Below are 25,071 nucleotides of genomic sequence, written 5' to 3'. Positions count from 1 at the left end.
TTTGCTGTTCACCCAGATTCTGCTGCCTTTTCAGAAATGAACAAGTGAATCTAAGATATCAAGATGAGTGAGGCCTACGGCCCACAGAGACAGGCTGCAAACACAGCAATGGTAGGGATGACAAGATAACAAGCCCCACTGACTGGCCACACACAACGGCATGAGAAATGGGGGTGGGGAAGTAGAAAAAGCTGGTAAGCCTGCCTGCCTGCCAAGGACACCAGGAAATTCAGAGTGACGGCCAACTTCAGAGGATGGCTGAACTGCCTGGTTCACCGACGGAGCCATTTCACTGTACTTGGTGGGCAGTCTGATGAGTCACAAAGAGACGTTTCAGGCTCCTTGACTGTCTTTTTAAAATTTATTTATTAAGAGATTTTTCTATTCATTTTACATAGCAACCACAGATCCTCTCTCCTCCTACCCCCCAGCCTTCCCCCCAACCCACCCCTCATTCCCACCTTCTCCAAGGCAAGGTCTCCCATGGGGACTCAGCAGAGCCTGGTACATTCAGTTGAGGCAGGTCCAAGCCCCTCCTCCCTGCACCAAGGCTGCCAGGCTCCCTAATTGTTAAGAGTAAATGCAGGATTATAAGGCATTCCATGCAGTTCATTCATTCAGCAACTATGGTCCGAACCCCTGCCCTGCAATAGGGCCTGAGCAGGGCTCTAGGTTCATGGTGGATAATACCCCCACACTGCCTTCCCTCCAGCCAGATGGAAAAGCCAAGTGTAAGGGTGAGAGGTGGATTCATGGGTTACTGCACCATGACACAGACTCCACACATTTATTCATCCACGTGTTCATTCAGCAAGTGTTTATAGAGAACCTCATGGGTATTCTCATGGGAAAGGTGACAAGCTCCCTCCAGTGAGAAGGTCAAGTCTCCTACATCCAAGATGCTTATAGTGGAGAAAAAAAATTACAAGGCTAAACTCTACAGAGGACAGGCAGGCTCTGAAGCTGCTTAACCTCACCTGCCCCCAAGCCCAGGGCCCACCACTCGTTAGGAATCCAAGTATTCAAGCCAGGTACCTCCAACTCAGATCTTCGCTGCCTAAGCATTATTGGCCACAGATGTATCAGGACAAAGCTTCAGTCAGGTTGATCAGGCCAGTGTTCTCATCCCCTCTTCCCTTCTGCTTCCTCTTCCCAAGACTCATGGTGTCTGAACCCTCACTGTCCCCTTCTGAGAGCGCGTGCACGCGCGCGCGCGCGCACACACACACACACACACACACACACACACACACACACACACACCTATCTTTCTTCCCTCCCATAAGCCCACTTAGGTTCCTGACATCTTTCTTAGGTTGTGATCGAAGTTGTAAAATTTAAAAAAATAGAAAAGGCCTTCAGGGCAAGTGAATAACTCAAGATTCACTCCAACTGAGCCAGACCTTGTTTTTTTCAAGAAAACCCCCCAAAATAACTACAATAATAAGAATACTTTTGTTCTGCCTGATGCAGCCTCCTCCAGGAATGTTCCCCCTCAGAATGGCAATAATAGCTTTTAGTGAGTGAGCTCAGCGTGTCTGGGTCAGATAGAAACTCTTTACAAGAACCAACTCGCTTAATCCTTTGAGCAATCCCCAGAGGAAAGCGCTATAATTATCCTAGTTACACGGAGAAGTTAAGTGGTTCCTTGGGATCACACAGCTGGGCCAGGCAAAGGTGGGATGGAGTCCCAGACAGACTGGCTCTCCCACCTACATGCTTACCTGCCAGGCCTACCCACTTCATCCAGTTAGCCAACTGGTTTGTGCGAAAGCCGCAGTCCCTTATGTTACCCAGAGTCAAGGGCCAGGTGGGAAGAGAGAAACAAGAGTCCCCAGAGAGCTAAGATCTGAAGAAGTCCTACCGATGTCATACCAAAGCCTGAAGGAAGAGCAGGCCACACCCATGTGGAGAGCATCCTCATGAGCCCAGCCTGGCCATTTTCTCAAGAGCAGTGTGGAGAGTCCCACACCAGGCCACCTCCATCACCACAGTCACTGGCCCTACTCTGGGAAGGTGCCATTCTGAAGGCCAGGAGTCTGGTTATGAGTCACTCTGGCTGCTATGGCCCCCTCTCAGGGATTCGGCATCACATCCTGTCCAATGCTGCCGGACCAAGCAAGAACTCCACCAGAGCCTCCAAGAGCCACGTGGACACAGAGAAAGAACACTTCATTATCTCAGGGTACCTGATATTCCAGACCCCACCAGACTCCCAGCCCAGGAGGACAGTCAGGTCCTTCCCCTTACCTCCCTGCCCATGGTCACTAGTGTCTCATTCCTTTTGTAAAGCCAGTGGCCAAGCCACAGAGAGTCAGAAACCTGCCAAGGGCTGATGTTGTGTTTCCTTGGCAACAAGCACACCCTGGAAGGAAGGAGAAGAAGGGTAGCTAGGGCTAGTTAACTAGATAGATAATTCCATTGTCCCCCACCCTCAGCAGCTCTGTCCTCCTAAGAGGGAAGACCATCAGAGGAATGAGAAGCAAGAAGACACACGACACCCTCGGGCAAGAAGCTAACACTTACAGAGTGCTCACTCTATGCCAAGAACTTTACATACATGTCTCCATTAATCCTCAAACCATCCCCCAAGGCAAATGCTATTTTTTTTTTTTGGTTTTTTTTTTTTGGTTTTTTGCCAGAGCTGAGGACCAAACCCAGGGCCTTGTGCTTGCTAGGCAAGCACTCTACCACTGAGCTAAATCCCCAACCCTGGCAAATGCTGTTTTTTATTATTACTATTATTATTATTATTATTATTATTATTATTATTACCAAGGAAACTGAGGCTCAGGAAGAGTTAGTTATGCAAGGTCACAGCTCACTGAGGTAGCAAATGCTTTTTGGACCCCAAACTGTCTACTCTGCAGCCTGGGTTCTCAAGCCTATGCTGCCCATCGCCAGGTAATTTGCACCTGAGGGAGCTGTATAACCAACTGTCCACTCATAATCAACTGCATACCTACTACGTGCTGTGCTAGTGGCTTCGGATATTCATCTGTGAATACAACAGGGAACATTCCTTCCCTGTTGACATATGGCAAGGCATGTTGACGTAAACATGGGATGGGGGAGGAAGTTCTTGTGTACAAGAAAATACCAGGTGTATCAGGGAAGATGAGTGGCATTAAGACTATGTGTGGGGTCCTTAGGTAGAGGCAAACTGTTATTTTAAGCAAGGTGAGCCAGAGTGCTCAGCCCCCCCCCGGGGGGGGGGGGATAGGGGGGACAAAACAGGCATTTGAGAAAATATTTAAAGTAGGTGGAGTATCCTTGAACCTCAGTTTCTCATCTGTAAAATGGGTATGAAGTTGACAATTATTTATTAAACTTGAGTTTTAGGGGCTGGAGAGATGGCTCAGAGGTTAAGAGCACCGACTGCTCTACCAGACGTCCGGAGTTCAATTCCCAGCACCCACATGGTGGCTCACAACCATCTATAATGAGATCTGGCACCCTCTTCTGTGTACATAATAAATAAATAAACCTTTTTAAAAAGTAAAAAAAAAAAAAAAAGTAAAAAAAAAACTTGAGTTTTAGCAGTAATCAATACCTCACAGTTATTGTATTGAACTTGGCACAGTGTCTGGCATGGAGTATGCCTCCACTAAATTAGAGATCTGATTATTAATAAATACCTAAATTAATGATGGAGCCAGGCTCTATTTGATGTCAAAGCTCCTATGCATCCCCACATTTATGCCTAGAACACTCGGGGTGTGCAAGTGGAGATATGGAATGCACTGGCTACCCCAGGATGCTAGGTTAGTGAGAAAGATTGCAGGACCACAGATGGCCACAAGGGACAGAACCTATCTCCCTGGCCTCTGGGTGTGCCAGGTTTGGCATACTGCTCACAAGGCATCATTCCCAAAGAGAACAGTCATAAAATAAGGTAAATGAAGCAGGCAGGCATGAATCGCCTGGGCCGCACAGAGCAGAGGGTGCCGAGAGTCACGGAACTTTTCTAGATGTACTGCATCAACACTAACAGATTCCTCAAGCATTAAGTGTTGAGGCACCTGAGAAGTCATCTAGCACTGCCCCATTCTTTGCAGATGGGGAGACTGAGGACCACAGACTCTCTGCCCTATAGTCCTCTTCTGGACCCACACTGCCTATAGGTCTTTCAAAAAGTTCAGGCCAGGCCACTCCCTGCTTCCTTTCCCAGAAAGCTCCAGTGTCTCAGAAGCATGTGACCACAGTTTTGCAGATAAGTGGGCAGCACTGGTCCCTCCCACCAAGTGACAGAAAAGTCATTCATGCACTTCATCCTGGAAGCAATCCAAGATGGAAGGCACCCACCACAGGCGACACCTGTGAGGCTGAGAGTGTGGAAGACCAGCTCCCACTTTTTTCCCCAGGGTATTCTTGAGGAGTAAGGGATAAGAGATTTAGGTAGAAATAGAGAGAGGGAGAGAGAGAGAGAGAAACACAGGATAGCCTCAGGAGGGCCTGGATCATTATCCGCTGGCCCCTTCTGTCTCTTCTAAAGGACTTTTTTATAAGAATGACAAAAGGTGGAGTAAAGACCTCCCCCTAGCACAGCCAAGTGCAGCCCCTTCCAATCACCTAGTAACCATGCACATGGTCAAGCAATCCTCTAATGCAGCCCTTCTGGATGAAGCAAGCTCAGATCTCACTAGGAAACTTTCGTGGGCCTCCACGTGAGAGTAGGGAGGTAGGGTCAGGGCTAGTGAGGGGAGCAAAGAGAATGTCACCACTTCCTTAGGGAGCCCTGCTCAGAGCCCAGGGACCATACTGCCACCCCAGCCTGTGGGAAAGAAGAAAACCTGACTGCAGCCAGGCATTCCCATAAAGATAGCTCCCCTGTATGGCCAGCCCCAGAGCAACCGCAGAGAATCCTACTATTAGAGAGCCTGGATGCCTCTCCAAGCTAAGAGCTGAGGTCCTTTCCTCTATGGAGCTGCTCGGAAAGGAGAAACACACCCCAGCTCCCGGAGGCTCCTGCGTGGTAAGGGAACAGGTACAAACCAAATGGGGGACGGCAAACCAGATGTGCCAACCAGACGTACTCATCTCTGCTGTTCCAGGCAGATGCAGAAAAGAGAGAGGAGGGTCTGGGGGCTGTCACCAGGACACAGTCACTCAACAGTCACAATACCTCAGCCCATGCAAAAGGTATCCCGTGTGCCAAATGCCAAGCTACTTCTTAGAGACCTGGTACAAGACCCCTATGACTCTCCTTCTATCTGTCTACGTTTGAAAGTCCCCTTCACTAAGAGACTGTGGGATCAAAGACTCAGGTGTGCATGCCAGGCAGTCCACCTCCACACTTGCTTCTGAAGCAAGGCATTTCCCCTCTAAGCCCCAGGTGCTTCATCCACAGAGTGGGGCAGTAGGAACAGCCTTAAGGAAGGGCAGTGAGGCTCCCTCCAGGTAGGTACAACACCCAACTGATGGGAGGTAGAGATGATTATAAAGTCTGTCCCAAGCCCTTCTCCTCCTGATTCACTTCTTGCCTGATTTTACAACAATCCGTAAGTCATTAAGCAGGCCACATTAGACCTATAGGACTTCTTCCCAGCAAGACCCATCCATCACTCAGTTACAAATGCTCAATTCATTGGGGAATGGGGTAAACACACAATCTTTGGTTTGAAGAGTCCAGGCCCGTGTTTTGAACAGCAGAGGGAACACAGGGCCAATCAGCACTCATCCATTCACCTGCCTCTCCAGGGTCTACAAGCATCCATCTCCAGCCAGGCAGCCTTCTCACTCAGTTCTGATCCATCAGTCATTTCCCTGAACCCATCTTCTCTTTATCCACCACATATCTGTCAATTTACCCTTCCTCCATCCATCCTTCCATCCCTCCATTCTTCCATCCATCTACCCATGGTATTATTCCCTCTTAAGACCCAGGCCTAGAGTTCCAGGCAAAACAATCAAACAAGCAAACATCAAAGTCCAAAAGGATTTTCCCTGCTTGAAGTCATGGCATTCAGGCAGTATTTAGGCAGTGAGAGCTAAGTCGAGGCAGGATGCATTTTTCCTCTCCCCGTCTCCCGTGAGAGCATGAAGAGAGCCACAAGAACACAGCCAGGGTGACCTTATTGAGAGCTCTTGCCAGCCCAGGAGAGGCCAGGCCACTGCCTCTACCTTTTTATTGAATTATTTGGTGGCCGTTTACAGTCCAATTTCATTGCCTATCTGCACTGCTTCTCAGCAGCCCAGCGCCCAGAGGCCTTGGGATTGCACAAGCTGCATCTTCTCTCTCTCTTCCTGCCAGCCTGTGATAGGCTGAATCTCCCATTCAGTGCCAAAGGCAAGGCATTGTGACAGGCACCTGAGGTGGGGAGGAGAGAGGTAAACATGAGTAAGACAAGATTCCCCACCCTCAAGGGGTTTACTGATTAATTGGGGACGGCAGGAAAGGGACCTTCACTATGTATGAGGCCTTGTAAGCTGTGTGCACTGTTTCCTCCTTTGCAGGCATCAAGCAACTGACTCTCAGGTGGTAGCTGGTCCCCAATCACTTTTCCATTACAGAAATCAATAACTTGAATTACTCCAAAATAACGAGCACCTCCATCCCCCTCCGAAACTAATTTTTTCTGTGTCTGCGTTTGCCCGTGTGCTTTACTCTGGGTCTGGAATCTATCTTTATGAGTCAGCCCAGGGAGATGGGCATCTTGTGTCTGACTGTGACACGTTGAGGTAGAATGAAGGAGGGTTCAGAGGGACTTAGGTTTGAATCTTTGCTCTAAGGCATTCAGCTATGGGCTCTTGTCAAGCTACATAAGAACCTGGAACATCTGTTTCCTCACATATAAAATCAGATCATGAGTATAACCACCCACTAGAGTATTAGAGCAGTAACGGAATAATGATACGAATGTTTGTATCCCCTGCTTGTAGTGGGGAATCACTGAAGCCTGGGATAAATATCCGTTCGTTCCATGTGAGTATCTGAAGCCGTCTATAAAGCTGTGTCATGAGCTCATTGCATAAAGAGGTCCCAGTGTCGCTTCCACAATAACATTCATAGATTGAGGAAATTATAATTTACATCATAATTATCATTTACAAAGATGTATTCTTGTAATGCTGCCGATTTACAACTGACCAAGCACAGACTCGAGGAAGTTCAGGGAATGGGTAGGGGCAGGAGGTCCCCTGGCTAGTGCTGCCCTCTGATACCTTCACATTTGTTCATCTCCTCTACCATCCCTGAGTCAAATACACAAGCCCTGATGCTACCCCAGGATGCTATGCACTGCATCCTGCATCCTGCAGGTGCTGAAATGACAGGGCCTTTAAAGGACCTCTTGAAAGAAGAGCTGTGAGCACAACGTACTCTGCCCTTGGTACTGTCTGGAAGAATATAGCCTCCTAGAGTCACCTGAGAAGAGGCATGTGGAAATCCTCAAAGGCCACACTCTGAAAGCCAGAAAAGATACTGGCATTACAGACCACCTATTTCATGCCAGGCACATTTCCAGCTATTTTCTGGTTCTTTGAAACCAGTTAGTCTTAACCTTTGGAGGTGGGTCATGTGTACCTCTGAGAATCTGCTGAGAGCTATGGAGTGTGTCTCCCAGATAAAGGTACTGATTATGCACATAAATAAGTTCAGGGCACAGAGGTTAAGGTTAAGTACTGGTAGCTGGGCATAGTGGTGCATGTCTTTAATCCCAGCACTCAGGAGGCAAAGGCGGGTGGATCTCTGTGGGTGTGAGGCCAGCCTGGTCTACAGAGCGAGGTCCAAAACAGCCAGAGCTACATATCGAGACCCTGTTTTATGTTTTCTTAGGCACCAGGGACCTTCTTTTTTGGCAGCCTCAGCATATCAAATATATTCACAACCCACAGCAAATGGGAGCCATACAAACACACACATGTATATACATATGTCATGTTGAATTGCAATTGTCTGGTTTGACATGAGGCACATTAATAGATCTTCAATAAAACATGAATTCCTGTGTTGTGCTTTCTTTGCCTATCTTGGAGCCAATAAACTTCTTTGGTTAGTTTTACTAAACAATAAAACAGAGAAAAAACTGCATAGATCTCATGTGAAGTGAGATCCCTGTGCTACCAACTCTCCAGCCCTGAAACAGAAGAATGGGGGCCTGAGAGTCCCCAGGCCCCTCTCCTCCACCACCCTCAGAAGCAAACAGCCATGTTAGTTCTTTCTTTGTAGGCAGCTGTGTCTGTCTTGAGTTTGTCCCAGGCTTTGTCTGACTACTTTTGTGGAGCTGGTGTTTTTAATCCAGGTCTCAGGCTTAGGTCTGAACAATCGTGTGAATGTAAACTGAGGCTGCCTCTGAGGCCTGCTGATGTCTTGAAGCCAGAGCTCAAAGTTTTGGGGGTCTTGTTTAGAACCCCATTTTCAGCATTGTCCTTGGAGGAATAGAAGGCAAAGGTCCGGTAAGGGTGCTGCCTGCAGGAGCCACATGGGAAGTGGGAGAGAGGTTCCCAGACTGGCGGTTCCTGAAGCAGCTGAACCTGGCTGCGGGGAGAAAGAGTAGCTGTCTTGGATCTCCTCCCTTGACCCACACCTCTGGAAGCCACAAGCAGCAGCTGCTGGCTTAGTAGAGTGGTTGAGGAAGTTTTACAGTATCTTGAGTGGCTTTTCTCTTGACTCGGGTGCAGTACATGATCCTGCCACTTGGCGGCACCTTCGACTTCTGTAAACTCGTTGGTCCTCTTGTCACACAGGCCCTATCTTTAACCATAGCAAAGAAGCCAGGTCTTAGTAACAGAAGAAAGCCAGTGCATGCAGCACAGGGAGACCATGCACTGAAAGCTTGCCTGGGGTGTGCCAGGATGGTTGTGCCCTTCAAAGGGAACCAAGGGCTTGTGTATGGTTGTCAAAAGGAGGAAGTAGTGACATGGCTGCCACCAGCCAGAGAGGACAGGCTACTGCTTTAAGAACAGAGGAAGCAGAGAAAACCACACTTCATCAGATCTGCAAAGTCAGGTCTCCCCTGCCATTCACTGGGCTGTCCCTTTGGGTCCTACATGCCTGTGAGCCCAGCCCATTCATAAGCCTGTGCTACTGGGGCATGGAGATGCCAGGCCTGCTTCAGAACCCAGACACAACAGCCCCAGGTCCTTCCCTGGGAACCTACAGCTCCAGCCTCCAGGTAACTGAGTGGCCTTTAAAGCCAGATATACCCCTGCTCCTTTCTGCAGTTTGCAAGCTCCTTAGATTCAAAGCCAAGCCCTACTATTTCCCATATAAATTGGAGCAATTTAACTTCTGTGCGCCTCATCTGTAGAATGGGGATAGTAATATACACCATGTAGAGTTTGCTAGAAGGCCTAAGCAATGAATTATGTAGTAGCTTAGCCTAGTTAGGCCCCAACACATAATAAGCATTAAACAGATGCTAGCTACCATTTTTCTTCCTTTTAAAAAAGATTTTCTTTAAACGTGTATGACTGTTTACCTGCATGTATACCTATGTACCATGAGTGTGCCTGGTGCCAGAGGAGGCCAGAAGGTGTTGGGTACCCTGAAAATAGAGTTACAGTTGTGAGCAGCCATGTGGGTGCTGGGAACTGAACTCAGGTCCTCAGGAAGTGCTCTTAACTGCTGAGCCCTCTCTCCAGCACGGCTACTGTTTTATCACGGTGACCATTGAAAGTGGGACAGTTGAATGCCTCTCAGCAAGTCAAGCACTGGGAGTGGGGGTGTTGGGTGAATTTTTGCCAATTTGGAAATCCCCAGCCTTCTTCAGGGCTTCCTCACTAAACAGTTTGGCTGAGGTTCAAGCCTGACCTCAGGCTACAGCTAACTTCCTACCCAAGCAGAACTCAAGCATGACCCTCCTTGCCAGTGGAGAAGCTCCCCAACCCACTCACTTACATCTCAAGACAGCAGAAGCAGAGAGCCAGGTGTCCCGTAGAAGCAGCAAATGGAAACTTCTGAACCACCTGGAGTGATCTTCCACACCACCCAGAAACTATCTCTCCCTTGCTCCCAACCCCAGGACCAGAGCTGTGGTCGCTGTGACCTAATGAGGGCCTCTCTGAAACAGACCCTGGCCAGAAGATCTGTGTGGCCCAGCCCCACCACAGCCTCAGGCAACTTCCTATCTGGGAGGAATTCCCTTTTTTAACTCACCCACCAGCTCTGTGATGGGGGACACATTACTCAACCTCTTGGGATCTTTGAGAAGACTCAGCTAACCTTTAAAAATCCCCCTTATCCCTATAATATGGTTTTAGCAAAGTGTTTGGTATATCACAGGTGGTTAATAAATGCTTAGTTTTATGATATCCAAAATATATCTATGATATATCTAGCTGCTTTCTCATCTTTTCAAAAAATTGATATATGCATCTGGTGGGGGTTGTGCACGTTCCATGGTGCATGTAAAGATCAGAGGACAATTTTGTGGAGGTGGTTCTCTCCTTCCACCCTTACATGGGTTCCAGAGCTCAAACCCAGGACATCTGGCCTGCTTGGCAAGCACTTTACCAGCTAAGACATCCTGCCAGCCCATTCTAGTCTTCAGTAATGAATGCCCTGTGTGATTCAACCCAGACAGCCTGACCTAGAATAAGAGCTCAAGAAACAGGCCCTACCTAACTCACTGATAAATTACTTCGGGCTTAGCTTCTATCTGAATCTACTGTCTCCACCCAGAGTTGCAAATCCACCACAGATTAAGGAGTGGTAACAGGGGATGTCTACCTCCTCCCTGACCCACAAGTTCTAGGGAGACAGAGTTCATCAGTCCTGTGTCGTCTGCCTCTTTTCTCTCTCTCTCACACACACACCCATCCCAGCATCTCTGCATGAACCTGGGATGCAGAACTAAGTCCAACACCCTGGACTAGTGGAAACAGCATGGAGCCTCAAGCTGGCAAGTCCTTTTATTGGAAAAAGAATAAAACAAAAGGTCTCCACTTTGCCTCTTCCCAACCTTCCCAACAGGATGTGCAAGGTCAGACACAGTGCCTGGCCATACCGTAGGCTAGAGAGGGCACAGGCTTCTGCCAGGAGTCTGGGGCTGCAGCTTGGGAAGAAGGGGTTCATTGCACCCGGGCTCATCAGGCTCAGACTCCCTGAGGCTTCAGGGCCTTGGCCAGCCCTCTCCATCTCTCTGCATAGTCTCCTGATGTCACATGCTGCCGCTTTGGGCAGTAGAGAACCAGGCTCTTTCAAGCTCTAGGAAGCTACCTACAGTGGCTGGTGTTTCCTGTTTTCTTCTAGCACCTCCTGCCCGCTGAGGTAGGCAGCCGATTTCTGTCTATATTCATGCCCCAGGATGCCCCCCACACACACACACTGGCTCCCCCTGGGAGCCACAGCACCATTGGCTGGCCAGCCCTTCTTCTCTTGCAAGGCACATTTGCCTTGAATGTCTAGGGAGCCTCCCCGCAGGGCTTCAGGGCCCTGACCCCTGGGCAGGCTAAATATGCAGCATCTGTGGCCTCACTGTGTCATGGGGTCTGGAAGAAGGGCACCAAGGACCACCCGGATGTTGGCCCTGCTCTCCTAGGACCCCAGCCTTTCCTCCATTAGAATGTGCACAATAGAGCCAAGGTGGAGGAAGGCCAGGAAGAAGAGCCAAGCCGAAGCCCAGCCTTAGGACATGGACTGACAGGGCCAGGGGGAGCTCACAGAGAGGTGCTGCAGACCATTGTGTGTCAGGACAGGGCAGGACATGAGAGTCATTAGCCTAGCAGCCAAAGAACACACAAAGTAATCTCTCTCTCTCTCTCTCTCTCTCTCTCTCTCTCTCTCTCTCTCTCTCTCTCTCTCTCTCTCTCTCCCCACACACACACATTCATACTCATACACCTGCACTTATGCACAAGCATACATAACTTGCACACAGGTGTGCACACAATACACTCACATTCCCACTCATTCATTCAGATAAACATAGGTTTGTGCACACACCCACTCACACTCACTTGTGCAGTCACACACATACATTCACTCACATTCACACACTTGTAAACTCACATGTGCACATGCTTTCCCACCCATAAACTCACATACATACATTTGTGCACACAGTATGCACACAATGCAGGAATTGGCTCCAGTTCAGGAGTTCAAGCTCTGTCCAGCTGCATTCATCCACAGGGTTTTACCATATCCCAGTGGAACACCACCCCCCAGAGTCCCAAGCTGAACACCCACAACCAGCTCCTGGGGGGTGAAAAGTCTCTGACTTGGGTGCTTCTTGCCAAGGCTGAGAGGACTTTCTGTTCTGAGGGAAGTACAGGAAAGCCACAGCCTTAGGAGCAGCTGGGTAGCTCCCAGGGCACCCATCTCCCCAGATCTCCAACTAGGAGGTGGGATCATTGACAAGCAGGAGCTTCATGGTGGCCTTGGGCCTTAGAAAGAGCCCAGGGGCACAGTCCAGGTAGACATGGGTTTTGACGGTGAAGGATCATGCAGGGTGGGAATTCTTCAGGTCCTCCTTGGAGTGGGGGAAGAAGGCAAAGAAGAGAGGGTTCATCTAAGCTGGGATTTCCCCACCTTCAGACTTCCCTAGGAAAGCCTGGCTCTGATGACCCGGACTAGCCCCATGGGAGAAAGAAAGGTCCAGGGTCAGAAAGAGGAAGATCCCACCAAGAGGCAAAGGACTGGGGAACACGGAACAGCGGGTAGTCACCCTCCCTCCCACGCCACACGGCAGGGTGGGCCCAGAGAAAGACTCAGAAGCGGGTGCTCTGGTAACGCAGCCTCCGCAGATCTGCCAGCCCCTCGCTCCGGCCATACACCTCCGTGCAGGGACTCTCGGCCAGTCACCGGGCTCCCGCCCCACCCCCGCCAGCACTGCTGCTGCCGCTGCCGCTGCTGCTGCCACTACTCGAACTGCTGCTGCTGCACCGGTCCTCATAGATGGAGATCTCGATCTGGGATGAAGGTTAAGGAGCTGCGCACACTCAGCTGTTAATTGGGAAAGGGGGTACAGACCCAGAATGAGGCCTGTGACCGGAGCCCCGCTATGCCCAATAGCAGAGACCAAAAGGCCTGAAGTCCCTGTTGTAGAATATTATTTTAAGGTGTGTTACTATTGTTCATGTTGCATCTGTTTAACTGTGAAGCTGTGTTACTGTGCCTGTCTAAAACACCTGATGGTCTAATAAAGAGCTAAAGGGCCAATAGCAAGGCAAGAGAAAGGATGGGTGGGGCTGGCAGGCAGACAGGAGAAATCTGGGAAAGGAGAAATCTGGGAAGAGTAAAAGGAAGTAGTCAGAGAAGGAGGAGGACTCCAGGGGCCAGCCACCCAGCTACACAGCCAGCCACAGAGTAGGAGTAAGATTTGCAGAAGTAAGAGAATGGGAAAAGCCCAGAGGCAAAAGGTAGATGGGGTAGTTTAAGGAAAGCTGGCTAGAAACTAAGCCAAGCTAAGGCCAGGCATTCATAAGTAAGAATAAGCCTCCATGTGTGATTTATTTGGGAGCTGGGTGGTAGGCCCCCTAAAAGAATAAAAACAAACAAGTCCCAACTCTTCTCCAAGCCTCAGCTAACCTTTTCTGAGAGGACATGGGGCTGAGTGCGCAATGGGGTCCCATGTTGAATTTGGCCTTCCTTGAGATGCATTATGGGATTCCAAGGCACAGATGCCTTGGAAATGGAGTTACATACAAACACTTGCGTTTGCTGATCCCTACTGGCCCACTCAACTTAGGCTAATCCCTTCGCCTGCTAACCATCAATTATCACATCTGCAAACTGGGGCCACTGCAGAGCCTTGGGACTCGTGTAAATTAAATGGACTATCTGAATGCTAAGCACAACACGAGGTCCCTGGGAAAAAGAAGCGTGGGGAAAATGTGTTTCTAGGGATTGTTTTCTGAACTCTTTTCTCAGCTTTATTGTAAAATGCATTATTTTAACTATTCTACTTCTGTTGCTACTGAAAGGGGGTTGTTCACCTGAACAACTATTCCAAATGGGGTCAGGAGAACTATCATCCACCCCTGCCCAGCCTTTCACTAAGACAGCCAGCCCAGAGGATCCTGGACCCCATCCTGGACCTCATCTTTCTCATCTGTGTTCAGTGGGTCAATATGAAATATTAAATGAGACTGTGGAAGGCTTGCAGATTCTCTGAGGACCACACAGCATTGCAGGGTCAGAGAGCCTAGCTCAAACCCTGACTGACAATCTGCTGCTTAAAGCTAAGTGACAGCCAGCTTACCTTCAGTGTCCTGGTATACCCAGGAGGGTAAGAAGAGCCCACCTCTTGGGGATGTGATGAAAATCACATGAGATTGTATTTTTCAAAGCCCTTATATGGTGGCTGGCCTATATTAAGCATTGATGGCATACAGTTCAATAAATACAAATCCTGAAACTCACAAGTGGCCTGCCTCAGTGGCTACAAGTGGAAGGGTACCTATGACCAGCGATGTGTGGAATCCTTGAAGGCTCTGGGGAAGCTCTTATTTCCTAGTAACATCCTCAAGGGGCCCACTGGGTAGACAGCTCTGCACCCTCACACAGAAGAGCCTAGAAGGATACAACCCTCATCCCCCGTTCCACAGGATCTGTGAGCAGGAGTCCTCGAGGAGCAAAGACCTTCTCATTCTGCTCCTGGATATAACGGGAAATCTTCTTGAGAACCTGCAGAAACAGGGGTCCATAAGGATGTTGTAGCAACAAAGCTGGGGGGAGGGGAGGTAGGGAAGCACCACCTTCTCATAGTGGGTCTCCATGCAGAGGAAGATGAAGTAGGCTGTGGCACAGGCCAGGCAGCCCTCCAGGTAGGAGCTGCCCCCGATCTTCTCAGCCTCTGCATAAAAACCATTAAGGGTCTTCACGGTCTCTTCAAAGAGCTGCCGCTCAATCTGGAGGGAAAGAGGCAGACTGTTAGCCTCCCCAAAGTGGGGACAATCCCTGGTGGGGCTGGGATAACATCGCTGGGGCCACATGAGTGGGAGGTGGTGAAATACTGGTACACAGGCATGACTGAGAAGTGGCAGGCAGGGCAGAGCCCAGAGAGCAGAAGACCTGGAGTCTGCCCAGACTTGTTGATGAACTAGACGTGTGGCCCTGCACCAGAGGCTTGCCCGTGCTCTGTTGGTTTTCCCATCTGTAGTATGGGAACAAGCATGGCTGTTGGCCTTCCTTGGAATCTCACCTTCCTGATGCTGCGACCCTTTAATCCAATCTTCATGTTGTGGTGAGCCCCCCCCCCCAACCATAAAAATCTCCATTGCTGCTTCCTAACTGTAATTTTGCTCCTGTTGTGAATCATACTGTTAATACCTGATATGCAAGATATCTGATATGTGACCCCTGTGAAAGGGTCAGTTGACCCCCCCAAAGGGGTCTCAACCCACAGATTGAGAACCACTGCCATAGATGTTTTACGCAGAAGCTCAGAGAAGTATTCTGGTGACATTGGCTCCCACTGTGATGGTTGTGCCAGAGCTCAACAGCGAATTCCCACAAGCAGATTCTCCAGATTTGGAGGGGGTTTCAGCTGCTTGACAGGTTGTGACTGACAGTGGGAGCTCTGGAGCCCCTCCTGGAGCACTTTCCCCAGCTAAGAAGTCATGGGCCGCCACAGCTGCTGTGCGCGCATGCGCACGGACAGCCAGGAAGTTGGCCTGTATCCTTAACAATAGGAAACGCTCAGAACTCTCTCCATTCACCAGCCTTTTCACCAACTCTCATATAACCTCAGAAGCACTCTCGTCACCCCACTCTCCGACAGGTGAGGACTGCTCTGTGTTCCTGAGACTAAAGAGCCCTGAGGTCTCATCTCTGGCCTCCCTGCCCCTACCACTGCAAACTTCCTGTAAAGGACTGGCAAGCTTACTTGAGAATGAGATGCTCATGGTTTTCCCAGAGTCCTTGGAGATTCAGTCAGCAAAGACCAGCCACGCCTCACCTTTCAAACCTCCTCAAATCAGCCTGGCCTACAACATAGAGCAGCACTGGGTCTCTGATCCCAAACCAGCTCTGAGGCAGCCCCTGGTAGGGACTGGACACCCTCAGAAACAGGGGCAGAGCACAACCCTTGGCTGACTACCTTAGATGCCACCAGCAGATGAAGAGGGGACATCAGACTCCCTCCACCCTTTTTATAAGACAGGTGAAAACAAGATGAACAGCAGCCTCCCAGCTCTCCCTCTGGGTCTCTAAGCTTCCCTGCCACAGCTCTGATCACACAGTCTCTACTTTTCATCTGTACTGACTGGGGATGCATTTGTACCAGTCTTATAATCAGAGGCCAGTGGAAAAGCAGAGAAAGCGGGCACCTTGCTCTTCCAGTACTTTCTAATAACTTTGGTGAGTCACTTCCTGCTTCCAGCCCTGAAAGACTCTTCTGCTTCTGAAGCTGCAATGTGTGTGTGGCTCAGCCTAAGGATCTGGCTAAAACACATTCGTATTTGGGAGCTCTAAGGTGGGCTTGGCATTGTGTCTGAGTTCCCAGGTGATGCTGACTCTGTCGGCCACAGGGCACAATTTTGAAACAAGGGCTTAGTGGTCATGCTCAGTGCTGGCTGCACAGTAACATCACTTGGGCAGTTTTTAAAGCCAACCCTGCACCCAAATCTCAGCCCCAAGAGGTGAGGACTCAAATAGTCTGGGACAGGGAGAGATAGGTCAGAACAGCAAATACTGCTGTCACCTCCCCTACCTAAGTAGATGCCTTGTCTGGTCCCCCACTTCCCAAAGCTTACAAGTGGCCCCAATCCAGCGCAGAGTGGGAAGAAGCAAGCTACTACCCAAGCAGCATCTAGGGACCACTCAATTCCTGCTCACATGAGAATTCCTCATTAAGAATTGAAGCTTGAACAATTATAATTAAAAATAATTTTTAGTTAACTTAAAAATTAACTTGCAAATTAAGATGTAAAACAATGCCAGTACCTAGGCCCTACTCCCAGAGATTCTGATTAAAGTGCTTTAGGGTGCACTGAGATTTTTTTTTCAGCTCCCCAGAAAAGTCTAGCACGAAAGCCAAGGCTAAGGACAGCTGACAGGTAGAGATTCCTAAGCCACAGGCCAGCAACTGAGTCAGCAAGTCTGAATGACACCCAATCTAAGCCACTAGGACTCGGGAATTTACATTTGTTTAACAAGTTTTTTAGAGACATTTCATGCAAGGGTAATTCGAGCTGCTGGGCTGGAACAAGTCTGAGGTTTTGTGTTGTGTTTTATTTTTCAGAGAATTTTCTCTGTGGAAATGCAAGAGACTCTTCCCTTTGGGGCAGCTGACCAAGTCCTGCATTTTGTGGTATTATGTGTCACATAAGACTGGTGGGAAAATAAAACATTCTAAGAAGACTCCCCAACTCCTGCCCCCGCAAGTGCCATCATGGAAATAGAGCTCATGTTTAGATAAAGGTATCCTCACCCATCAGGTGCCCTTACCCGGCTATCCAGCTCTGGGGGGAATTTGGTCTGGAACTGACAGATGGTGCCATCACTGTAGTCTCTCTGGATAAAGACCTTAGTGGCCAGTGATGCGCTTCGCCGGAGCTCCTGAAGATTGTGAACCTGAGGAGATAGCCAGAAGGAACACACTTAGGGGAACATTGTCTCACTGTACTGTGGTGATATTGTGTTCCCCAAAATATTGTGCACTCTAATAAACTTATCTGGGGCCAGAGAACAGAACAGCCATTAGATATAGAGGCCAGAAAGTGGTGGCACACACGCCTTTAATCCTATCACTTGGGAGGCAGAGATCCATCCAGATCTCTGTGAGTTTAAAGCCACACTGGAAACAGCCAGACATGGTGACTCATGCCTTTAATCCCAGGAAGTGATGGCAGGATGTAGAAAGGTATTTAAGGCGTGAACTAGAGCCTGGTTAAGCTTTTAGGCTTTTGAGCAACAGTTCAGCTGAAATTCATTCTGGATGAGGACTCAGAAGCTTCTAGTCTAAGGAAACAGGATCAGCTGAGGAATTGGCAAGACCATTTAAGATTCATGAAACGCTGTACTAATATGGAGGGCTCTCCAGCATTACTGAATCTTGGCACACAGGGATGGGCTGGCCACATAGCCAGGCTCCAGGAGGGCCCTAGAGAAGCAGGCACTGTGCAATTTACATGAGAAGCTGCCTGAGGTCATCTCAGTGAGTCTGCAAAAGCCTAAAGCAGGAGCAAAAGTGAGCCAAAATGAGCCCCTCAGAGCCTTCAATCACAGCAGCAACTCGTTCTAACAGAGAAACGAGGTGGAATGGCAGCTGGCCCTAGCCTTGGAGGACTCAGCACTGGCCAGTATGGAAACCTTAGGCCCTGCAGGTGGAGTTCACAACCAGACTAGGGAATGGGCATGAGGAGACTGAGGCCCAGGCCAAGTTCGGAAAGGCCAGGGAGCACCCCCAATGGTTTTATTACCCCAGTAAAAGGCCCAGGAATGGCTATTTCCCCAGAGACAACAGTACAAAGTGGACTGGGGCCAGAAGCTGAAGTAATTAATAGGTTTCCTTTATAAGAAGGAGTAGGGTGACTTGTCTCTCCACCCACTCTGAAAACTTGACATTGACCTAGCAATCGAGGGGAGTGTGCTCCATTCCGCAAAAGAACAAGGTCTCTTTCTTCTTCCTCCCCAGCCTCAGTCACTCATGCTGGAGACAAACACCTCATTGGTGAAATGCGCCCAGCATTGGAACCACATGGAGACCAGGCCCTGCAGGCAGAGTGAAGAAACAGCAGTTCATCCTGTGTAATTAAGCTGAATCCGTTCTGTCACTCGACTCTCATTTATTGAGTCCCTACTAGTGCTGGGCTCTCCAGATGCTGAGCAAAAGTCACTCTATGGGCTCCAGGGAGGAAGACAAATAAATGTGTAATGAATTAGACTGTGATGGATGGTGGAAACAAAGTCACATTTACCCAGAAATGCTTATTCACAAAGACTTCCTGGAGCCTGTACTGAGTCCTACTGGAAGGTTAGGGATTAGCAGTGGTAGGGACTGACCGGAAGTAGAAAGGGGAGGAAAAGGGTGACCCTGGGAAAGGGGGTAATGAAGACAGCAGAACATGATCTGCTCCAGTGGCCTGAGGCAGCATTTAGCAAGACCAAAGCTGGTTTGCAGAACAGATACAACCAGTGGGAATGAACATGTACTGCAGTCAAGGGTGAGGTCACAAATAGGATGGGTCTCTGCCAACAGGAAGGATTGCAGGTGGAGATAATAACAGCTGAGGGAAAGAGTGGAGAGGGGCTGACAAGACAGAAGGAGTGAATGGTTGGTGTATCAAGGTCTGAGAAATGTAGCAATCGGAGAACATTACATAAGGCTCTCCTAAATTTAGGTAAACTTGTAAGCAGGAGTTTTGATCTCAAAGTTTTGAGAATGAATTAAATAGCATGTAAGTGCTCCCCCAGTTTTAATATTTCTTGATCCCACTAGCCAGGATCTTTGTTGAAAATCCCCTTTCAGCCGGGTGTGGTGGCGCACACCTTTAATCCCAGCACTGGGAGGCAGAAGCAGGCGGATCTCAGTGGATTCAAGGCCAACCTGGACTACAGAGCAAGTTCCAGGACAGCCAGAGCTGTTACATAGAGAAACTCTGTCTGGGGTGTAGGGGGAGAAAGAAAGAAAAAGTCCCCTTTTAATATCTACAAGAATCTTTTGGTGATTTTGAAAAAAAATCAACATCCTTTGGTAATATAACTAAGTCTCTCATCAATGTCTCTGTTCCGTCTGGTTTCACTACAATTCATTTTCACGAGAGAGGAAAAGGGCTGTGGCCTTCCCTGCCCTTCCAAAGGCAGCATACAAGATCCAGCCATGGATTCCTTCAGCTCTGGAAGGATCATTCTGGCAGTTTTGCAGGAGTGGGTAAGCCTAAGGGACCCGCTGGAAGGAGATTGTTTTTGTCATAGTTCAGGGTAAAGATAAAACCCCAAAAGGTGATGATGAGGGGTTGGGGGTTTAGCTCAGTGGTAGAGCTCTTGCCTAGCAAGCGCAAAGCCCTGGGTTCAGTCCTCAGCTCTGGCAAAAAAAAAAGGGGGGGGGGTGTGATGATGAGAAAGAGAACTGAAAGAAGATAGAAACAATGTTTCCACAGTTCTGACCTGGACTTGGCTTCCTGCCACAGGCAACATCCTTTGTATGAGCCTGCACACACACCTGTGTGTACATCGATGTAGGCGATACTATACTATGATAAGCCATGACAGTGTGTCTCTCAGTGACTGGCTGTCTGATGACCAGCTATTTCTTCTTCCTCCAGGAATACAACTAAATTCATTCCAAGGCTTCCTTGCAAGTTGTAGTGGCCACATGCTGAGTGAATGGAATTGATGAATATCCTATTTGACTCATACACACCAGGAACGCTCCCTTCTCCCAAAAGCAGAGGAACCAGTTACCAAAGACAGTGGAACTGGAAAGGGCTAGGTCCCTGAATGGCCGCTTGGAGGACATCTGCTTGCTGATCAGGAGCCCCCCCCCCCCCATTTAGGACTTTACTGAGAAGGATGTAATATTCAGTTATTAAGACAGCAGTCTTACAGTCTTACATATTACAGACCTATTTCCTCTTGACTGATTCATTCAGTCTCAAGTCCCTGAAGTGGAAGGGGTCAACACCCTCCCTAGCCACAGCAGTATCCTGAACCTAAGAGCCTGTCCTGGCTCCAGGTGACTAGGCATCTGCTTCTGTCCCTGGAGAATGTATGTTGGACAGTGGGGAGTCTGTCGAGGAGCAGATGAGATACATTTTACATGTAAGCACCTTAGCATGCCAGACCTACATGGCACACATATCACACATCCCAGCACAGTTGGTGAAGAGCAGGATTTTAGGCAAGAAAGGGTCTCCTGGTTCTCTGCATCTATGGTGATTCCATGAGAAGTACCAAGGGCCCAGGCAGAAAGTAGCCTGCTGAGCACAGTGGTAGGAGGCCTGATCTTGGGCCACATATCCTTGAAGAGTCTGCCCTTCTCAGGCCCCCACTTCTTCAAAGACACTAATCTGGAACCCCATCATCATAACCCTCACATCTCTGACTTCAAAGAAGCCTTATCAACAATGATGAACATAAACATTTCCAGAGGCAGAGCAGTCAGTGGGCTGGGTCAGGCCTGTGTCTAATAAGACAGCTTGTGACCTGTGTCACAGAGCCAGCTGGCTATTGCCATTGAAAATGTACACCCAGGTATCTGACACTTCTGACTTTTCAAGAGAAGCCCCAAATCCAATTTTTTCTTAATATCAGGTATCCTGGTTTCTAAATATTTCCAATGACTTTTTTTAAACATGTGAGCACTACACAGGCTAAATAAGGCTCATCTATGAATGAAGACTTAACTCCTATAGCTCCAGTTTGAAAAAAAGACAGAGGCTAGAGCCAGGTCCCAAACACTTACTATCCAGCTTCTTGGGATCCTGGAAACAGGAAGGAATTCTTACAGCAAAACCCAATACTCCCTGAGGCTGCAGATTCTGTGTCTCCCTCAGCAGCGCCCCCTTTGAATCTCTCCAGGGGAATCTTAGATGGTTCTGAGAACTGAGCTACTCCCGATATTTCGATATCCTCAGCCTGCCCCTCTCTCCCATAGTCATTTTGCAGCCTGCTGGCAGGTAAGGCCAAGACCATGTTTCCTTCATAAGGAGGAAACCCAATGGTGAGACCTGTGGGTGCCATTTCCCACAGTGTAACAAGGAATGGAAGAATACCTAGAGATGCGACAGAGCAGGTGACGAAGTGTGTCTCCACACACCTGGCAGTCAGGCCTCCAGGCTGGGCTAGTACAGAGCAATCACTGGAACACAATGAGCTCCTGGCCCTGGTATGCCCAAGACAAACAGGAGGTCCCAGCTGGTCCACAGCTCCGTCCTCACTTAAAACCATCTCATTCCAAAAGGTACAGGTGAGGCACAGATCCATATGATAACCTACACTGGGCTGGGCGTAGTGGAGGAGTGCAGATCATGAGTCACTGACAGCCAGGTAGGACCTGAAGGTGGAAAACTGGGCACAGGGCCACCCTTCTTCTCAGCCTAGTACACACTCAAGCTCAAGCCAGTGACTCAGAGATCAGACCTCCAAATACCCTGCCTGGGTAATGCACTTAAACATCTCCGACACACCAAAACCCACTTCGAGAAGCTTCTCCAATGAAAGGCACTTCCCAGCTGTTGTTCTTGGTCATTTAGACTGTTTCCTGGGCAGACCAGCATTTGCCAAGGTCTGCTGCCCAAGAGACAGGCTCAGGAAAGCTCTCCAAATGAGGTCAGGGCCTCATTCAGGAACCTTTCTCCCTCTGTGTTCCTCACCCACCCCTCCCCTAATGCTAACTTCTAAATGGAAATCAGAAAGCCATTTTCCCCTCCCCCTTCTCTCTCCTTTCCTCCTCTCCTCTCTCTTCCTGTCTTCCCCTACATCTCAGCTCTTTCTTCAGAATGCTAAGGAAATGACCATGGGAACTTGGAGTGAGGTTTTCCTTCCCCTAACAGGTTTTTCCTGGTACTCTCAATCCAATCCTAATAGTAAAAACCAGCCTAGGGGGATGACTCACCCTGGCCCAGACACCATACACCCTGTGCCCTGGCAGAGCCTGAGTTTCTTCCCTTAGCACTGCTAGCAGAGTCCAGTCAAGGCTGAGCTGTGTGGTTGAAAATGTTTCCCGCCCATCCTAGACATTCTTCTGTCCCTCTGTCCTCAAGATGACCAGCCAGGCCAGTCAGGGAACCTGAGTGCCCCTCACCCAGTGGTTCTCAACCTTCCTAATGCTGCAACCCTTTAACACAGTTCCTCATGCTGTGGTGACTCCCAACCATACAGTTATTCTTGTTGCCACTTCATAACTGTAATTTTGCTACTGGTATGAATCACAGTGCAAATATCTGATATTTCCAATGGTCTTACAGGGGTCACGACCCACAGGTTGAGAGCCATTGCTGTAGCTCTTCCTGACATACCTTCCCTAACTCAAGACCCCTAGCATTCTCCTCTAGTAAGCATCGCACCGGCTAATTGGACACACTGTCCTGGTCACAAAGCAACAAAGATAGCGGTCATGGAGGCAAGGTGAGTTGTTGTCTTGGCACTGCAGCTGCATCATCTGTAAAATGGGATGATGAAGCCTTCTTTGACTCCTTCACCAGACTGAAGCAAGCTTCCAAGCCTCAGTTGTCTCATCTGCTAATTGCAGATAATAACACTATCCTGGCCCACTTCACAGAACTGCTCAAACACTCAAAGGCGTGCTGTGTGCCACGGTGCCATATCCACAGAGGCATTATGAGCAGAGCCTCTCCCAGGGGAGAGTCATCAAGCCTACCAACAGCTTCCTGGAAACCTGGCCTCAGCCAGGAGGTGTGAGCCTCTGGGCAGAATGTGTGGGCCACATCAGACCTGTAGAGAAGAGACACTATGACAGCCGGGCCTGTCGGGTTCCATCAGATCACACTAGCAACTGCTGCTGCAGTCTGGCAGACCTATGTGCAAGGTGACCAGCCCCTTGGCTCCTTTGGGCTCTTCTCCATCTCTGTGGTGCTTCTGAAGTGCTCTGCATTCCTCTAGACGGTAGACTTGCCTGCACATGGGGTTCTGGAAGGGCATGAGTGCCTCCTAGCTAGCCTGTATAACATCAGAAGGCAAACCATGCCAAGCAACATCAGGAGATGCCATGGCATAATGGCAACAGCACTTGGTACTGATGTCATGCCACTCACCAGGAAGCCCAGAGGCACTGCACAGAATCATTCACAGGCCCTTGCTTTCCTCCTTGGCAGTGTTCCAGCTAGGTTGGAAATAGGGAGACACCACAAAAGAAGGAAGCAGCAGAACAGGGGAGTCCCAGTGTGCTGCGTTACACTCCAAAAATTCAAAGAAAGAAACTTTCACTCTGCTGTTAGCCTGCTGTGTGAGTACCAAACCAATCCTTTTTTCCATGTATAAAGAGCTCACATCTCCAGCACAAATGAGGGGAAGGGGTAACCTCTAGGGGTAGAGACAAAAATCCTGATTTCTTAAGCGCTATGACAAGATTTTGCCCTTAGCTAACAGGTCCCTTGGTCCATAGGCACACTGTGAAGAAGGCAGCCTCTCCCCATACACAGGCAGATGTGGGCACTCTGGGACCAGCAACTCAGGCAGAGAAGGAAAGCAAGGGATGATGATTCTCAAAGGGGGCTGGTGCAGGAAGTTCTTAAAACCAACCCTTTTGGTTCTGAGCCCGAGGATGTCTTTGTCCACACCCTCCTCCTAGGGAAATGCGGATGTAGAGGAAGGTCTGTCTTCCTTAGTCAAGCATTTTGGGCTAGAAGCAGGATACTGCACCGCATAGCAACAGCAGCAGTAGGCCACCTCCCCTCCCCTTACACAGGCGTGCAGGGATCTCCAACCCTCCAGGGAATCAGAACCCTGTGTTCAAGAGAAGGGGAAATCCCAGCCTAGGCTGGGACCTGGTGCTATTGGTAACAAGTGGACTTTCCAGGGCACAGGGTGGCATGGGCAAGCCCTGCTCTTCTGCCCTGCCATTCCATACCTGCCCCCCATGAACCTGGGGAAACACCCCCTACCCCCGCCCGCCCCCGCCTTCTCCTTGCGCCCAGTTTGCCCCTAGTGGGCATTCCTGCAGCATTGCCTGTGGGCTAAGGTGCTGGCCCCTACCTCAGTGGCCATCTTCAGGACTGGCCCAGGGGGGCTGTCCGCGGTGCTGACTCGGAGAGCTGGTGGGCTGGCCGAGGCCCGCAAGGGCCTGGGTGCTGTCCGCGGTGCTGATGAGATCGCCGAAGCCCGAGACGAGCTGCTGCGGGCAGCAGGGTCCGGGAGAGAGGGTCTGTGCTGTTCACCGTGCTGATGCGGGAGCCGGGCCGGGGAGGCGAGGCCGCGCCCGAGGCTCCTCACCGCCCGATCGCCTGCTGCCAGGGCTCCTGCAAGCAATGGCCCGGTTTATCTTTGACAGCGGCAGCAGCGGCGGGTACGGGGGCGGCGGGGGTAGGAGGGGCCAGTGCCTCGGCGGGCGGGGAGGGGGAAGCCGAGGCCCCCAGACTCCGGCACCCGCCGGAGAGGAGCCCCGCCCGCGGCCACCCGCTCCGCTCCCGCCCCGCCCCGTCCCGACCCCGCCCAGCGCCCCGCCTCTCCTGCCTGCCCTCCCCTGCAGAAGAGCCTAGAGCTCTGCGCAAGCTATCACCGCC

General features: G+C 49.8%; 1 protein-coding gene across 1 annotated transcript; it reads right to left on the bottom strand.

Moving 5' to 3' along the window:
- Positions 1 to 12,031: 12,031 nt before the first annotated feature.
- On the bottom strand, positions 12,032 to 24,980 carry Golga7b (golgin A7 family member B). The gene is made up of 5 exons (XM_036169666.1): positions 24,545 to 24,980; positions 17,336 to 17,461; positions 14,644 to 14,796; positions 14,471 to 14,572; positions 12,032 to 12,855 (listed from the first exon to the last, which is right to left on the bottom strand). Exons 1-5 carry the CDS (start codon positions 24,554 to 24,556, stop codon positions 12,745 to 12,747), a joined length of 504 nt encoding a protein of 167 aa, XP_036025559.1. The 5' UTR covers positions 24,557 to 24,980; the 3' UTR covers positions 12,032 to 12,744.
- Positions 24,981 to 25,071: the final 91 nt, after the last annotated feature.

Source organism: Onychomys torridus, chromosome 1 (assembly GCF_903995425.1).
Source record: "Onychomys torridus chromosome 1, mOncTor1.1, whole genome shotgun sequence".
Classification (NCBI taxonomy): domain Eukaryota; kingdom Metazoa; phylum Chordata; class Mammalia; order Rodentia; family Cricetidae; genus Onychomys; species Onychomys torridus.
The sequence above is the reverse complement of the archived record's forward strand: the minus strand, read 5'-3'. Positions and strand labels throughout refer to the sequence as shown.